At 35.1% G+C, this 19,338-nt stretch overlaps 1 protein-coding gene across 1 annotated transcript in view; it reads right to left on the bottom strand.

The window, feature by feature from the left end:
* LOC107568114 (actin-binding LIM protein 1-like) overlaps positions 1-18,916 on the bottom strand; it is a 40,345-nt gene extending 21,429 nt beyond the window's left edge. Inside the window, exons 1-9 of the mRNA XM_016253961.1 lie at positions 18,688-18,916; positions 8,200-8,410; positions 7,445-7,557; positions 5,260-5,386; positions 5,077-5,170; positions 2,811-2,898; positions 1,687-1,745; positions 1,393-1,437; positions 353-430 (exon numbers count right to left, since the gene is read on the bottom strand). Of these exons, the coding sequence (XP_016109447.1) occupies positions 353-430; positions 1,393-1,437; positions 1,687-1,745; positions 2,811-2,898; positions 5,077-5,170; positions 5,260-5,386; positions 7,445-7,557; positions 8,200-8,410; positions 18,688-18,916 (1,044 nt within the window). The remainder of the gene's footprint in view (positions 1-352; positions 431-1,392; positions 1,438-1,686; positions 1,746-2,810; positions 2,899-5,076; positions 5,171-5,259; positions 5,387-7,444; positions 7,558-8,199; positions 8,411-18,687) is intronic.
* Positions 18,917-19,338: the final 422 nt, after the last annotated feature.

Here is a 19,338-nt window from a genome sequence, read left to right as displayed (position 1 = left end):
TGTAACAAGGACACCTTAAAATAAAGTGTAACCAATGTTTTTTTGAAAGAAGTCACCAAGAGTGCTTTTATTTGATCAAAAAAACGGTAATATTGTGAAATATTATTACAATTTAAAATAACTGTTTTCTATTTGAATATTCGGTGAAATGTAATTTATTTCTGTGATCCAAAGCTGAATTTTCAGCATCATTACTCCAGTCTTCAGTGTCATATGATCTTTCAGAAATCATTCTAATATGCCGATTTGCTGAGCAAGAATCATTTCTAATCTTTATCAATGGTGAAAACAGTTCTGCTGCTTAATATTTTTGTGGAAATATATTTACACTATGCTGAAGCGATACACTTACATATATGGTGTGACCCGGTGAGCTAGGTATGCTTGAACCAGGTCTGGAACATATACTCTCGGACGACGAGCGTGTCGGCTGTGGAACAAGCACAGTTTTAGAACCAACAACCTATGAATAACATAAGCAATAAATAAAAACATCTGCATTAGCATTTTCCGCTAAACCACTGGATGTTCACCACTGACGTGATTATTCAGTAAACCTGATAAATGTTGCATTAGCCTTTACCAGAAGAGTTGTTTTACTGTGCATCACATGAGCCTAATGTAGTCTAACTTTTATACGTCAACACATTTTGTGACTGCTTGCACATGGCTGTAAAGAGATACATTATGGCATATTAAAATATTCATGACCTACTGGCCAATCATGCTGCAGAAAATCAATCAGCTGATCAAGACTAAGACTCATCATAAACAACAAAGAATGCACAACAAATCTAAAACGAGTGCGAGGAAAATATATAAAAAATACATAAATAAATCCTTCTTAGCATCAAAATATACATGTTGTAATATATATAACATATTCAAATATAAATGTAAGAAAACTTTAACCTGTAAACAATGATATATTGTGACGGATTATGACTAAATAATGACAGCATCCTGGAAACAAACCTAAAAGAAATCATTCATTTGCCTTCCACACAATGAATGAGACTCATCGATGGCAATTTCATGTTTCCGATGGCAGGAAATGCTTGAGGATCAAAATGCAAGTACATCTGATATTACTCAGCATATTGAAATGCTGAAATGCTGAAATGCACCATGCGTGATTACAGCAGCTTAGCTTGATTTGAGGCCTGTTTGGCACAATAACAGAGGAACTGGGCAAAAACTCTCTGTTCCGTAGCACTAGCGTCTGTGAGATGGACCAAACCAGATGTTAATGATGGTTTATGGCTAAAACTGAGAGCAGGCGGTCTGAGCACGGCAGAGTAGCTGCCAGTCAGGAGCACAGCAGCCTGCCGCCTCCAGGGGCCAGCACATGGTCATGCGATGCCATGGCGCAGCTAACAGCGAGTACAGTACCTGCCTTTCTGTTTTGCTGAGGAGAGCTAGAGACGCAGGCAATAGCTGTGGAGGAAGACACAGGGGTTTGGTTGGACATCACACAAGATTGTGAACCACAGTCTATTAGGGATGTCCCCGGAATGATTGTTTAAGCGACAAGTCTACTAAAAACAGCCAGAAGGAGAAAGTACAACCTCACAGCTAACAATAATATCTGTTTACTTTCAGAAAAGTGTTAGTAGAGAAGAACGTACAGAGAGCAAAAACACAGGACACACATGTAAACACTGAATGACATGGAAAGGACCGTACCCGCTGTGTCTCCTCGCCTCTGGGTGAATGTTTACAGCTTGGATGCCAAACTGTTGATCCTGCATAAACAGTAAAAACAGATGGTAAAAAATAATTAAGTCATGTCAATTGGGTCTCTTTTTGACAAAGCATCTGACCTTTTTGTGGCGTTTCTTCAGTCATTCTGCTAAAATGTCATAAAAAATAACTAGCCTATATTGTGAGAAATTAATTGTTTTAATCAGCAAAGATGCATTAAATTGATCGAAAGTGGCAGGAAAGACATATAATTTGTATTATTTCACAAAAGATTTCCATTTCAAATGCACTGGAGTAAACTACGACTTTTAAGTCGAAACGTAGTGTCCTTTAATTTACACTTTAAATTCTAATAACACTTCACAATATTATAGTTTTAACTGCATTTTTGATCAAATAAATGCATCCTAAAATAGCATAAGATACATCTTTCAAAAACATTTAAAAAATCAAACCCAAACTTTTGAATGCTACAGTGTATCGCTGCCTGCCGCCATGCTATAGATAGCATACATAAGACAATACAATACAATATAAATAAATAGAAAATACATACATCTAAATTAAAAATAGCTCTTTAGTCCCAGGCATTCAAGATTTATTTTTCAAAATCCATGTACTCAGCTAAAATGATCCAGAGAAACTAGACAACAAAAACCTCACTGTAAACCAAACCACTGTCAGTTTATTATTTGAATTATAAAAAATGTATTTATTTGATTAAACATAGTCCAGCAATTAAATAGCTAAAAATAATAATAATACAAAACAAATACACTTAATTTAAATGACTCTGACATTAATTAAATATTGACATCAAAAAGATCAAATTCATGTGTTAAAAAAGCTCAGTCCACCGTAGCAAACTCGGACCAGTCAAATCCAGAGCCACATGTCAAGCACAGCTCTGATGAAACTTTCTACAATTATTTACAGTGAATTTACATGATTACTTCATAATAGTGCTGGTCACAATAGTTGACCAGGCCTGTTAAATCATAAAAAAAAAGTCTTTTGAGATTCTGTTTTAGTAAAATGACAAAGGTTCAAGCATTCTGCAGAATAAATGTATATTATATGTGGCATCTGTAAAGGGTGAGACTCACCCTGCAGGTACATCTCCTCTCCTTCAGTAAACATCTGGTTACACCTGCTACAGCGAGCACAGCTGGGGTGGTAGTGCTTGCCCCCTGCCTGTGGAGAAACACACGCTCAAAGTTAAACTGTATAACAGCTATTACAGAGAACTCAAACAGACTGTTATAGAGAAGCTGATATTTTGCATGTGTATCATGTGAGACGACACATATTTTATTCAAATGACCAGAACCAGCAAGCTTATCAAATAGAATACAGAAATGTTCTGTGTTCGCAGACTCTCTTTAAAGAGTTGAAATCATCTGAAACCTTTTGTTTTCAAAATGAAGTTGTAAATAAAACAAAGACTACTGGACAGTTTTCTTCTAAAATACAGTTTTCTTCTTCAAAATTTCACATTTAATTCAATGCTTAATTTAACAATTTAATGATTAATGCACAATCAAGGATTATTTCATGTTTAATTCACATGCTGCTTCTGTAATTATTTGTTAAATTTACTAGTCATTTTAACATTGTTTACAATTATGTAATTTATTTTTACATTCATAAACAACAACCAGTCTTGAGAGAGACTTACAGGTCCTGTGCGGTATCTTGTGAAACTACTCAAAGTAATTTATACAAAGTCCCTTTCACTCCTGAGCAGCGATGCACAAACACATTCCATTACAACAAACAGGAAAACAGTCACAAGTGTGATGAGAAAAAGCAACTGTCTCTCTCACAGCCAATCAGATTCAATTAACTGGATGAAACTTCCTGTTGCAATACTGTGGAGTCTGCTGTGAGCCTGTTGTGAAACTCTAGACGGTTATATGCGAGAGATCAGAAGTGCTTAAATTGTTTTTATGCTGCAGATTTGTGTCGCAATCAGTGTGTTTTGTTGTGGGACATACAGGAGTATGATTTGTGCGGTCAAGTGATAAATATACTGTTCATCTAAAAACAGCGATTCGTTAACGGTGGGTTAGGATTCCAAAATGGGTCACAGGTCTGTTCTGAAAAATCTTGATAAGAAAAATAAGGACTACATTAAATACATAGATAAACATAGTTTGTGCTGACCAGAACGTTTATACGTCCCTTAATTCGTTGACTAATGTTAGATTTGTTTTATAAAGTGTACTGTGTTGGGTTGTCACTTGATGGCTCATTCGATGAATGCAATTTTCTTTCCTGTGTTGACACATTTCCTATTCAAACAGGAAGTTGGACATATTCTGACAGGGTGCTGAAGTGTCTAAATGTTAGGCTATCAAATTATTCGCTTAAGATTTTAAGCTACTTTCTGCTTCATGTTAATGCGTTAGATTGGGTGCAGGTCAGGGTCAGAAATGAACTTTTCTATTAAGAAAAGAACTTCCATGACGTTAATAGACGTACATTCTGATTTCAGTAAATTGCATTCATTTACTCAACAGAAACATGCGTGACTGGTTATAACGCTCAACACTGCAACAATGCATTAAAAGACAACTGATGCAACAAGAGCAGATCTCAATTTAATGCTGCAATCGACACTTTGCATTTCATTTTCGACTTTATCTGCGACAGCCGAAATAGATTTGGTTTAATTGTGAAGGAGCATTTTTTTTTTTGCTCCTCTTTTTTTTTTGTGTATTTTGTGGTGCATTTGTTTCCTCAAGCCTCCGTTAATGTCCCTACAAAGAAATTGCACCAATATTTTTAGAGCATTTTCTAGAAAAAGAAACTGATAGAAACTGTTTGTTTTAAATGTGTGTATATCTGTGCATTATGTTCACTGAAAAAAAAGGTGTATACAATATTTTCACTCATAAATGGCTAGTACATTTCACAAAGAAACAGCAAGTAACACATTGAATTAAACATGACATTTTGAAGAAAGCCCTAAATAGTGTTTTTTTTTTGGTAATACATACTCCAGTAATGTTTCATTTACAACTTCAAAAACTGATTTTTTTTTACACTGTAGATGACCTCAAAGCCAGTGTTATTTTAGTATTATTTATATAATATTATAACACTTATCATTATTGAATTTGTTTTTATTTTTATATTTGCAATGTGCATTTCCAGTTTTAGTTTTAGCTGCCAAGTTTTTCATTTAATATCATTTCAAATATTATTTTATTTCACTTATAAAAAACTATTTTAATAGCTTTAGTTAACAATAACAACACTGCTCAAAGAAAAAAACTAAAAGCCACAAAAAAAGTATTTCAAGGTGTCAGTTTGTTATCAGTTCAGACCTGTGTGTGTGTGTGTGTGTGTGTGTGTGTGTTTCTGTACCTCCAGGACTTTCCCGGTGATGAACTGCTGACATGCTTCACACTGCACTCCAAACAAGACCTGATAATCGCGCTCACAGTAGGGGGCACCATCTCTGCACACATACAGAAAACAAACCAATGCATAACCGTCATCCATCATTTTGGATGAAATTGATGGATTTTGTGTATAAATGTGTCTTACTTGCTGATGTATTCTCCAGTCAATACTTTGGCACAGGCCTTACATTTAAAACAGCCCAAATGCCACTGACTCTCTAGAGCCAACAGAGCCTGACCGTTCTTAATATCTCTGCCACAGCCCGCACAACCTGAAACACACACACACAAGAAAAACTCATCTGACACTCAGACTAACTCGACTGATGCTTTTTCCTGTTAAAAAACATCTTTGAATTCTGATGTTTCATACAAACAACTCAGGTTGGGCCATTATTTTTGTGCAAAGACATGCAAACCATTTTTTAGACTTGATCACTATGTCATGAATCAGTATTTTATGAACACAACTTTGGGATCTAGCAAGGGTCTTGATCTATTACATCAGGACACTATTGACTCACACAGTGGCCTGTATCAACAACATTGCTGCATTAACTCCATTAGTGATATTTGCCTGGTGTTTTTTTCTTAACATTTTACTTTATACATTGTAGATGAAAGAAGATCAATGGCTTTAGTAGTCGAGCTTAAAGGCTTAAGTGGAAATTAATATTATTTATTTATTATAGTAGGTGGATCCTGGCCAAAAAGCCCCCAAACGCACGGAAAAGGGAACAAAGGGAGATGGAGGGTCTGAATAATTTACCGTTTCACATGTATATCCATGCCAGAGGATCTCTAAGTGGCTTTACAGGATTTTATACAATCACTTTCTTTCCCATTAAGCTACTGTGTGGATACTTTTACTATAGTTAATGTACGCTGACGGTATGTTTTATTTCTTTAATAAGTTTAAATATGCATTAAAGGGATAGTTTTTATACTGTTAAGAAGAAGAAGGTGGCGCCTCACACGCAGGCTGAAGAAGACGCGAACGCGCTCAGGACAGTTCAAACATTGTGGGGAAACTCAGAGGTAAAAAACAATATAAATACTGTTCAGTTTCTTGCACAGACCGATCGTTTTGTGTCTTTACACATCAATGTATCGTCACGAGACACAGGGTTTAGTTTGGTTTTGTTTATGTATGTTTTATGACTCTCAAAGCCGTGATTCCCATCCACTGACATTATACGACTGACAGACTGCAACGGTTTGAGTTAAAAATCTCCATTTGTGTTCTACTGAAGAAACAAAGTCACCTACATCTTGGATGCCCTTGGGGTAAGCAGATAAACATCAAATTTTCATTTTTGGGTGAACTTTAAGGAAGTTGTGATTAATCTGATTTATAAAGTTTATGCATCAAAATTAAATAATTATAAATGTTAGTATGATGAAATGTGGAAACAACTTCTTTATCCCTTCTGGCTAGACACTTTTGGTTTTAAATTGAGTAAGATTTGCCTAAATAAAAAAAATAAATAAAAAAAAATAAAAAAAGATAGAATAAGGAATTAAACAAGGAGTTACACTCTGTATAAAAATTAGCCTTTTTTGCATTGTGATATTTTATTTTATGATTTCATATACTTTACTTTAGATTTTTGGTGATGGTGATTTATGGTAACAGTATTTCAACTTAAAGGGTTAGTTCACCCAAAAATGAAAATGGGCTAATTTTCATTTTTGGGTGAACTAACCCTTTAAATATCTCTAAATGTTGGAGCTAATGAATTCATAAATAATGCAACAATTCAAGGTAGCATAACAAATGATGTGTAAAAAAATGTACATTTTAAATAATATAACATTCTCACATTTCACTAATGGAAATTATCTTTTTGTTGATTTGGCTGGAAATGTGTTTAATTTCTTACTGATTTACTGTCTTTTTGATCAAATAAATGCAGCATATATGATTATATAATTATATAAAATACACGCACAAACACACACACACACACACACATATATATATATATATATATATATATATATTAAAAATAATTAAAAAATGTAAAATATATATACAATTTCAAATAATTATATTCAATATAAATATATAGTAAATGCAAGGTATTCAAAAAGTCAAAAAAGGTGCAAAAATAAAGGTAGCATAGCAAATGTATAAATACTTATTTACATATTTTACTAATGGGAATTAGCTTTTTATTAATCTGGTTGGAAATGCTTTTAATTGTCATGAATAAAACTAGTTATTTTATCTAGATTTTGGGTTGAAATATGACCCTGGCAATTTGAACTTGAGCGGTTGTGAGACAGTAACTCGTATGAAGGTTTAGATGTGCGGTTCCTGCACTCACTGCTGGGTCCCACAACATCTTTGGTGGGTCCTGGAGACATGGGCTCTGAGCAGTACTGACACAGACAGTCCTTGCCATTGAAAGTAACTCTGTCTCCAGCAGGAAATGGTCTCCTGCAGGTCAGAAAATATACGATCCCTGTTAAAACTCCTCTCAGTGTTGGACTTACCATAAACCACAATGACAATGACTGTATAATGTCCTGTGTGTGTGTGTCCATAGGCTCTTACTTGAAGATTGGTGTGTGTGTGTGAGAATGTCCATAGGCTCTTACTTGAAGATTGGTGTGTGTGTGTGTGTGTGTGTGTGTATATGAGAGTGTGTGTGTGTGAGAAAGTGTCTATATTCTCTTACTTGAAGATTGGTGTGCGTCTGTGTGTGTGTGTGTGAGAGAGAGTGTCCATAGGCTCTTACTTGAAGATTGGTGTGTGTGTGTGTGTGTATGTGTGTGTGTGTGTGTGTGTGTATGTGTGTGTATGTATGTGTGTGTGTGTGAGTGTCCATAGGCTCTTACTTGAAGAATGGTGTGTGTGTGTGTGTCCATAGGCTCTCACTTGAAGACTGGTGTGTGTGTGTGTTTGCTTGAGTGTCCATAGGCTCTTACTTGAAGATTGGTGTGTGTGTGGGTGTATGTGTGAGTGTCCATAGGCTCTTACTTGAAGATTGGTGTGTGTGTGTTTTGTGTGTCCATAGGCTCTTACTTGAAGAATGGTGTGTGTGTGTGTGTGTGTGTGAGAGTGTCCATAGGCTCTTACTTGCAGATTGTGCACACAAAGCATGTTGGGTGGTAGGTCTTGCCAAGCGCAGTCACCACCTCCCCTTCCACAAACTCTCCACAGATGTTACAGCGGGTGCTGTGGATGCGCTGGTAGTCCAGAGTGCACAGATATTCTCCATTCTTCATGAAGAATCCTCCCTGAGCCAGATCGCATCCACATACTAAAGCAAAACACAAACAAATGCATGCTTTTTATGAATTATGATCAAAATGTTACAAGGGTGTAGAATTTAGTAGGGATGCTAGGGACATGTCCCTACCGATATCCAGTGACTAGTCTCACTTTATTTGCATCTCTGATTTAAACTTCAGTAGCCAAAATGGCAGAGGAAATAAATGTGAATTTGAATAGTGTTCAGTATTGATCAAAATTGTTTACTTAAGTTCCCGTGTGGCATTTTTTGTTGCAATAAAATGTTTAATTAAAATATATGTAAGTAAATACTGCTGTTTATTACTGTATACTGATATACAGTACTGAACTATATACTGAAATTTGAAAAATATGCCCTGAATATTTTAACCAAAATATAGGTAACATATTCAAAGCATACAGAGTATTTTATTTCTTACATGAAAACTTTTGAATGCAATTGCTGTTTAGCCAAAATTATGGTTTCTATAAATTAATAAAAAGCACGCTTTTAAGCTGGTTCAGTGCACAAAGATCAAAGTACATAAATATAGAGATATATCTTAATGATGCCCACTGCATCTCTCTCTCTATATTTGTTTATTTATTTTAGCTATATAGCCCAGTCATGTTGGAGCTCAATATAACCCCAGTCCGAACTCATTTTTCAAAAATATTTTGTAAAAAAAAGTCACAAAGACTTGGAACAACAGCCGGTGAACAAATTATGACAAAAACTTGGGGGTAAACCTTGATTTTGCAAAGGATATAATGCTTTCTTTATCATGCATTTATGTTCTTGTAACAGGATAATGCAGCATAATTGGCGCACTAGAAATAGCAACTGTAAAAACAAACCTCAGTGGAGGACAATGGCCAGACCATGATCTTGAGAAAACATAATAGTCAGAAAAGAACCTTGAAATGTCTAATCTGAACCAACAGGGAATCTGAAACATATTTAGAGCTCATTGTGTTTCATTTTAAGCTCTTAAGAGCTCCTTTGGCCACTTTCTGTTTGGAGTCTGGTTTTCCAGAACACTAACACAAAAACAATACTGACGGGTAACCATCTTTCATGGCTTTCCGCACCTCATTCTGGGTCCCTGTGGGGGACTCGAGGCCGTGACTATTGCAGCGTGTGAGATTTACAGAGAGAACAAGCGAGTGGAAGTATAATAGACGTGTACAATGTGTACGTACTGTAGTATGCAGGAGAGATCTGCAGTGCTGTTATGTAACTGACTCCACTGTTTCTTATAGCCTTCTACACCATCCGCTCCGATAAAATTAGTTTATGCATTGATAAACTTCTGTGGGGCTGTATGAGGACAACTCAAACCCATGGTAGTTTCACAGATCATGTGAGAGAAATATGAATTATAAATATGCAAATTACATGTATTATTTTAATACTATAATTGAATAACATGCTATTTACTATGGAAAAGGGTATTTAATGCAACTTTAACACAAGTAAAAGGGTCTAAGAGCAAAAAAAGACTCATCCCAGCATCCCCAAGTTAACCTAAACCAAAAAACGCACAACAATATCAGTCTACTAGGGAATAAACAATATGACAGCATGTCCTTTGAAAATGTGGAAATCATCACTGAATCATTTGATCTGATGAATAAATGAATAAGAAATGGTCTCACAGACAGACACATTTCCTACAAGCTGACTTTCATCTCTGGACGACCCAGACACAAAATAATTCATTAACTCCAAGATTCAGATTTGAAACTTTTATTCATTTCATTTTGAGCTCATAGTTTTAGATTTAACTTTAAAATTACATGCATTTGCATGTGTTTAAGAAATTTAAGAATGATGTAAACATTTTCTAAATAAACTCTTAAAAATAGACATGCAATTGGAAAACTGAAATATGTTCATACATTAAAAAATATTTGAAATGTTTAAATATGTCTTTTGTTCTTCAAAAAACACTTTCTTAAAGGAATAGTTCACCCCAAAATGAACATTTTCTGAAAGTTTACTCATTCTCAGGCCATCCAAGATGAAGATGAGTTTGTTTCATCATTTGAACAGATTTGAACAGAAATAGAGTATTACATCACTTTCTCACCTCTGCAGTGAATGGGTGCCGTCAGAATGAGAGTCCAAACAGCTGATAAAAACATCATAATAATCCTCAAGTAATCCACACCACTCCAGTCCATTAATTAACATATTGTGAAGAAAAAAAAAGAAAAGATACATTTTGAATTTCCTCCCCTCTCCATAATTATGCTTTCTCCAATGAAAAAGTATCTTCTGAATAAGGAGAAAAAAATATATACAAAGATCAAGCACCATTTACAATTGAAAACAGTCCAAAACTGTTCTAAACAAATATTTTGGTGTTAGAGAATAACAGGGGATGGACTTTTTCACTGGAGAAAGCAATGTTATGGATTATGAACTTGCATTTTTGCCAGAAGAGACTGTGTAAAGTTAAAATGCCTTAATGATGTATTTGTTCTTACAAACATGCAGCTTTTCCCTTCACAAGATGTTAACTGACGGACTGGAGTTGTATGGATTACTTATGGATTATTGTAATGTTTTTATCAGCTGTTTGGACTCTCATTCTGACGGCACCCATTCACTGCAGAGGATCCATTGGAGTGATCCATTAGTGTTGTAACGCTAAATTTCTCCAAATCTGTTCTGATTATAAAAACAAACACATCGACATCTTGAATGGTCTAAAGGTGAGTCAATTTTAAGCAAATTTTCATTTTGGGTAAACTATTCCTTTAATACACATGGGTCTTATTGTACATAATTTGTCATATTATGGAAGTAAAGCAGGTTGTGTGCCTACAAACACAGAAAATAATGATCTAGTCGTCTGTATGCTGCTCTGAAGTGATTAGATGATTAGATAAGCTGATTATTATTACACAGATTTACAGTAAGGATGGCATAATCCCTGAGGGTGTTGAACACAAAGTAGATGATTAGCTCTTACACTGATTATTTGCTCAGATTACTACAGGTCATGTTCAAATTCAACTCCAGTTTCTGTGTAGTCTGATCAAAGGTTGGCACAAAAGAGTTTCAGATCTCATTCTCATTCTCACCTTGCACATTTATCATTTAAGAACTGTTAAATCCCTAGTTCAAAAATAGGCCTGCTGAGTCACTCTTTCTATATTTTCCTCAGTCAGTGTCATTTTGTCTCTGTCTGTGATTTATTTAGAGGCCAGTGAGGTCAGAGGTCAGAGAATGACATGAACTCAGTCCTGTGTGAGGAAAAAAGGGCTGGGTGAGGTATTAAATATTCAACATACTGTATATCTGAGATCTTTCTGTCTAGCTGAAGCTAAAAAGCACAACAAAACCAACAAACGACAACAAATCAGGCTGCTTTTTTAGTGCTAAAAATGACTATATATGTAATATGTTACTTTTTAAGTAAAGCAATTAAGCGATACACTACTTTTAAAAGTGTTCCCCAAAAACACCTTCAGTGTGACAGAAAGAAAGTATTTAGCCCTGTGACTGTAAAAAAAATATATATAATAAATTTTTTATATATATATATATAAAAAAAATGGCTTCCCACTGCTCCGGGTGTGTGTTCACAGTGTGTGTGTGTTCACTGCTGTGTGTGTGCACTTTGGATGGGTAAATGCAGAGCACTAATTCAGAGTATGGGTCACCATACTTGGCCACATGTCACATCACTTTCACTTAAAAAAAAAACAAAAAAACCCCCGGAAAAATGTTATGTTAAAAATATGTATATTTCAAAGTCATATGAGCCTTATGATATGAAATTAGCACTACACAATGATTTCGGTAGTCCATAAATGAATTTAAAAAAAAAACAAGTTAATAAAATATACTTATTACAGTTTTTGTTAATATAAAGATTTTAGGTTAAAATGTACATAAAACGTGTATACTGTACGTTCTAGTTTTTCATTGTATCATTCAACAACTTTCAAAATACTATAAAAAACAGCAGTACTGAGAAATAGCTTATTTCTATTTAAATATAATTTAAAATCTGATTTGATCCTGTAAGCTGAATTTTCAGCATTATTACTCCAGTCTTCAGTGTCACATCATCCTCAATAAATCATTCTAATTTGCTGATCTGATGATTAGCAATGTTGAAAGAACCGCATTTATTTAAAAGAGAAATATTTTACATTATACATTATAAATGTCTTTACTGTAATTTTTTGATCAATTTAATACATCCTTCAAAAAACAAAAAAATATATATAATAATGACTGCTTATAATTATGCTTATTATAATTACTGCTGATTAGGCTATATAAGAGTGGAGATGTTTTGTTTGTTGTGCATCAAACTTGGTAGAAACTAACCAAATTAAATGCCACCATGGGCACCAAGTGCAAAATAAAAATAAAAACAAAATTTTAAAAAAAAGTATTTTATTATAAAAAATATTTTATATGACAATTTCAGCAGTGTTTGCTTGTCCCTTTATGTATAAAAATAGAAATCCTTGGCACTTTTTAGACATTTTTATGCCAACAACCCAATACTGTAGTATCACAATATTACATATTATCAAATTACGTCTGATTTTAATTATTTAAAAGGAAAGAGCTAAATATATTCTCAAATAAATCAATAACAAAAGTCTATAAGGATATAAATCTACAAGGTCAAATCTTAAAATAATTAACTTGGTATATTTTAAAATCAAGTGTACCTGCATGTGAACTCTCAGAAAAAAAAGGTACAAAAGTTGTCACTGGGGTGGTACCTTTTCAAAAGGCACAACTTTGTACCTAAAGAGTCCATGTTGGTACCTTAAAGGTTCATATTAGTATCCAAAGTGTACATCGTAATACCTAAAATGTACAAAAGTATACCTTTTGAAAAGGTAGCGGCCCAGTGACAGCTTTTGTATACCTTTTTTTTCCTGAGAGTGTGGATGCATACAAATATACATTTTACACTTGCAGTCTTCCCTCTACAGTATTAAAACAAGAATATGAATGTTCCATTTATATTCATTAGTCAGTGCTGGAAATGAACCTAAACACTACGTCTCTGCAGATGAACTGCAGCAGGGATGAGACGACTTTAAAGAGACACCCTAAAAGCAAAAGAGGCCACTGCAGGCGAGACACAACAATGGCCTCTACCTTCCTGTGAGCGTTGCTATGGCGACGGCTGCGGTCTGCGCGTGTCTACCTCACACTTCTGCATCCCATTTAAAACTGCAACACTGCCGAAACAACGGAGATGTGCCGCAAACTCAGATTAAACAATCCCACAAATAACTGACCGACAGCTCTGATCCAATAACCTGCAGACCTGACAGGTACGACTCTTTCTCTTATATAACAGTTCCTGTGATTCAGATAGCACACGGTGCAACCTGGACATAAACTAAGATCATCAACATGTGTTGAGCCAATACAGCATCACAATCACCTTAAATAAGAGGTGGGATCAATCCAGCTTCTCTGCAGATGAAGAACAGCATGTGATCCTCAATATTCAATACTGATAAACCTCTTAAAATGTATAGAAGTGACTATTTACTCTTAAAAGTGTGCATTGTGACCACATTGAGATTTAAAGATGGTCAGTAACTCTCGCCAAAACACACACACTCAATTACCTTTCTTCTTGACCATGACCATCAGTGATAAGTGCAGATGAATCAATAATCAGCAGAGGTGGAGTGCAGCATCCAAATAGCAGCGCAAAAAAATCGAATAAGGATGAATAAAAGAGGAAAACGTCGCACACACACACAATAAAATAAAATATATAACTGAATAAAATTACACTCGTCACCTTTAAATGTTCATTTTTAAATGTTAAATGTACTTTTTTCTAAACTACTACACACAAAATGTCATACCCTGACTGATATATAAGATAAACCACAAAAACAGCCCTAAACTCTATGAAAAGCAAATAAAATAAAATAAACATCTAAAGCACAGAACAGGCCTAAAATATATCAATAGAAATAAAATATATAAATAGCACTAAATAAATATTTGAAAATTGAAATAAAAATATTAAAATACATAAAAAAAATACAAATACAAATATTCTTCACTTCAAAAATCATTTGCCCAACATATGCAGTCAGAATAACTAAACAGCCAAGTCAGCGACTGTGCGGAGACAGACCGGCCGTGCCGTCTTCACCTGACGAATCCTTACAGATCACACAGGCTTGTCTGGATTATGAGAGCAGACATGACATGATCTGGATTTAATCCACCATGAATATCCCTGTGATCCTATTAGCCTCATCACAGTACAACAGCTGTCTGAGTGACGCTCTACATTAGCAGAAACAACTCATGATGAAACAAAACATTCTGCAAGTAACATATAAATTGTACATATTGTAGTCTGTAGACTCTAGGGTTAATAATTTTTGTTTGTTAAAATGAATACGATGATTTCACAAGCATAAACCAAAAGCAAAGCAGAATGCACTTTTCTGATTGTGAACTTGCTTGTAAGTGCCAAAAAACAATAAAGTCAAAGATTTAACATCACTACCCTGGAAAATGTTTAGCAAATGTAATCATTATTTCTTCTTCAAAAGTGCGTATTCAATGTAAACACAGCTTATCTTCCAGGTTTACCAGTACATCCCCAAAGGCAATCAGAATGAATCTGGAGATTTCAGACAGCTTTTTCTGTGCGATTTGCATCATGTGGTGAGCGAATAGGTGATCTGTTGGTGAGACTAGATCAGAGGGAACTTGAGGATCATCAACCTGAGAAGGCTGCTTGACCTCAGAACACTCGCATTAAGCATCAATGGACGCCTTTCTGTAATTAAAAACATATTTTACCTCATCATAGACTGGTTTAGTGCACAGCCAACACATTATTTCTCGTGAAAAAATTTGGAAACATTTGTTTTGGTACACTAACAAGACAACATGCAGTTCTGCATCCAATTTAGATCTACAATTGTTTCACATGCATCAAACTCACAGCAATTTGTTCAAATGACTATGCAAAAGCACTGCGCTATTAAATAATTATGGCTCACTGTTATTTACATAAGAGCATTTTCATTGATTTGTCATCCCATTAACAACACCGCTGCAAGACTCCACACTTACAGTGTGTCTCTGCCCTTCTCAGATGACCCTGTAAAAGCTCTTAGTTCTCCACTGTATGTCAGGAAGCACACTCCTCTCATTGGGCCAAACAGATCTATACAGTAGATTCTGGAAAGCAAGGCTGAGGAAAATGCAATTTGAAAATAAATCGACAAATATGTAGTTACAGGCCTTTTGCACAGGATGAGTGCAATGCAATGAAAGAAAGGTCGCAATTGATGCTTTTCGACTACTTTTAACTTGACTTAAAATGTAAAAAAAAAGAAATGTAGGTTTAACTAAGCGACTGTTGTTGTTTCATTGTCTCCATTATCTACAAGAAACACAATGACAGTGGGAACAGACAGTTCAAATGTTTGGGGTCGGTAAGACCCCAAACAATGTTTTTGAAAGAAGTTTTATGCTTTTCAAAGCTGCATTTATTTGATCAAAAATACAGTAAAACTGTAATATTTACAGTTGTATTATTACCATATGAAGTGATGGTTTTCTGTTAGAATATATTTGATAATAAAATGTAATTTATTCCTGATGCAAAGCTGTATTTTCAGCATCACTACTCCAGTCTTGTGGAAACGGATACATGTTTTTACTTTGACTTTTATTCAGGATTCTCTGCTGAATTAAAAATCTAAAGAACTGTATTTATTTAAAATATAATTTTTTTTGCACCATTATAAATGTCATTACTGCTACTTTTGACCAATTTAATGCATCCCTGCTGAATAACAGTATTCTTTTTTTTAATAATAAAAATAAACATAAAAAATTGTATGGACCCCCAAAGTTTGAACAGCAGAATAAGTAAACATTTCTTCCTTAAGAAAATCAAAATTAAGTTCTGTTTCCACAGGCCACTGATCAGTATGTGTAAATCTTTACCAAAACAACAGCAAATCCCAATAAATCCAAAGACTGAGGAAATCTGACATGCTGGATTTGACTGATGGTTCTCTTGTAATATTAAAGCCTTTTTGGTTGCCTCAAGCATGCTTGAAGAAGTTTACAGTTACATAAAACTTAAACTCATTTTCAACAGCAGTAACCATCATTTTTGACATCCGTGAATAGTGATTAATACATTGCATAATGCTCTTTCCCCTTCATACACACACCCAGAAAAGTTGTATGCGTCAAGATGTTTCCTGGCATTAAAGATGGGAACTACCTCTTGATTAGCATAATTAATTACTTTCATCCCATTAACAGCATGCAATCCCTTTTTAGCAATCGAGACATTCACTTTCATAATCTGCTTTAGCACACTAAAACCAGTTGAAACTCAAAGCACAGTGCACCACTAACATAAGTGAAGCATTTCTACTGAACGGAAAAAGGGTTGAGCAGCCATTAAACATCTGTTTGGACAGGATGATCTTATTTGTATGCATATGCAATTTGTTCATTGTCCATTTTTGAACATTCGGAAAGACACTGACAAATACAATGTCCGTATGTATTGTATTGACAGTATCCAAAATGTATAGCCTTTCACATTTGCACAACTTTTACAATTCTGTCAGAGTCAAGACCTTTTTATGAGAAAATCCAGACAGAAATTGTAAAAGTTGGTGGCCCTCTTTATATATATATATATATATATGTAGAGATTTTTGACTATCTTCTCTATTGCGGTTACTCGTGATGTTGCTGTATGTGGTCACGAAAACTTATTGCGGTTTTATAACAAGTGATTTTATGCTGTTGAAATGCAATCAGCAGTGAAAGAAAACTCATTTCAGAATATTCAGAGCACATATTAAAGTGCCCCTGTTATGCCATTTCCAATATTGCCTTTCATGCAGTGTGCAATGTAGCTGTATGTGAATGTTATGTTCTACATGTTGTTCTACAACTTGACCCCGTCCACAAACACATCATTCTACTGACGACTGCTTCTCTAATCTCGGGGAGTTCAACGCGGAAAGATGGATCAGTATCCTGTTTATTTGGACCAGCTGCTCCACTGAATCACAACCTGTAAGTATGATAAATAATAAATGTTTATACTTTCTATAGAGCGTTCAAAATACAGAACTGTTGAAATAGGTGTATCGTTTCTGACACGCACTGTACGCCGTAGACCAATCACAACAGACTAGGCCATCTGACTAATCAGAGCAGTGCAGGCTCACGGAAAGGAGGGGTTTAGAGAGACTGAATCTTTGAACTGCTTCGAACGAATTGTTTGAGAATCGCTGGAAAATGAGGTGATATTAAATGCATATTTTGAGAAAATTAAAGCGTTTTTTGACCTTGCATGCATGTAATCCTATTTTAGGAGACTCCCAAAACAATATTAGGAACTGTAAAAATGGCATAATAGGGGCACTTTAAACAGATTTATTTTTGCCGCTATATAGGCTTTGAACGATTAAGTACACACTTGTATATGTCAAAATGCCCGTTTTTACAAGTATCCTTGTAAATACAGTAACTTAGGTCTCATGTGAAAGGAAACAACTGAGAAAAAAACACATGTGTGTAACAGTATTTTGGATCTGGGCAGTTCTTAAAGTGACAGCAGTCTAATATTCCTTCTAATAGTCATTCATGTTAATCAAACAACCAAAGAGAGAAAATCTCTCACTGCTCTTGACAAAATCACTTTTGTAACTTTAATAATAAATATATATTTGATTTACAAAGTGAAGAATATGCAGCGTTTTTATTCATTATACAATGTATGCATTTCTTATTTGTTTGTTCTATTGTATTTGTTTGTCCTATTGCTTGTAATTAGTTTCTTATACTTATTTATTCGCTGACAGTTTACTTGTCTTCAGTGAGCTTGAGTTTTTTTTTAATTAAATTTTTTTTATTTAGGCTAGTTAGTTGTTTGTGATATTGACACTGGTGACAAGAATTATGAAATTTGTATGGTAACAAAACATTTTATATCATAAAGAACTTAAAGCAAAAAGAATTATATTGTGATATAAGATTTTGGTCATATCGCTCACCCCTACGCTAATAAGATAAAAAGATTAATGTGTGCATACCAATGTATTTGTGCTAGAAATACACTTTACATGCAAATATATGAATACTAATGAAATCATGTTGGAGGCAAAGACGCAACATAACTAGGACACACTAAGTTTCTTATAAATGTACCATTAAACTGGACAATTACCATTGTGCAGTTGATCATTGGACTAAATTTGACTGATTTCTGGTGCAAAACAAATTTAAATTACATTCAGCTATTCCATAACTGTTCATACCAGGTGATAGGCTCTCAGTCAGGTAATAGTCTTCAGGGTTGATGAACGGCAGCTGTTGCATCACAGACTCTTTAGGGACGAGGTACAGCACTTCTGCCACACGTCCGTCCTCTATGACAGATATACGTTTGACGGAGTTTGTGCGTTTGATCCGGGTGCGATCCACTTGCTGACTGCGTCCAGATCCGCAGAGTTTCCCCAGGCTGTTCAGAGTGGGAAGGGAAGGCATGGCGGCGGGACCTCAGAATTCTCAATTAGTCCTCAAAACTAGACAAAAATGCTTTAGGAATTTGTCTTCTCCACACTAGACTCAATATCCAGGCTAAATGATGATCACTGATCTCCCAGAATGCCCTTTGACCCAGCGGTCAGAGGTCACATACAAGCAGGTGAGTCTGCAGAGAGGGCCAAACTCCAACCAAAAGACCTCTGATCTTCAGATTAACAAATCTTAAATCTTCAACCAAATGCTCGCTCGTCCCGATTAAGCGATTTCCAGATTTAATGCTCCTCACCTGAAAATGATACGTCTTACCTCTGCTTCAGGTGAAGACCACAGGTGAACCCCATGCCAGAGTGGAGAGTAAGAAGTGGCTCGAATAGCTCCTGCCTTCTCGTAAGCGGATTAACCCTGACGTCTAACTCTGTGAT

Source organism: Sinocyclocheilus grahami, unplaced genomic scaffold, assembly GCF_001515645.1.
Source record: "Sinocyclocheilus grahami isolate Dianchi unplaced genomic scaffold, SAMN03320097.WGS_v1.1 scaffold1215.1, whole genome shotgun sequence".
NCBI lineage: Eukaryota > Metazoa > Chordata > Actinopteri > Cypriniformes > Cyprinidae > Sinocyclocheilus > Sinocyclocheilus grahami.
The sequence above is the reverse complement of the archived record's forward strand: the minus strand, read 5'-3'. Positions and strand labels throughout refer to the sequence as shown.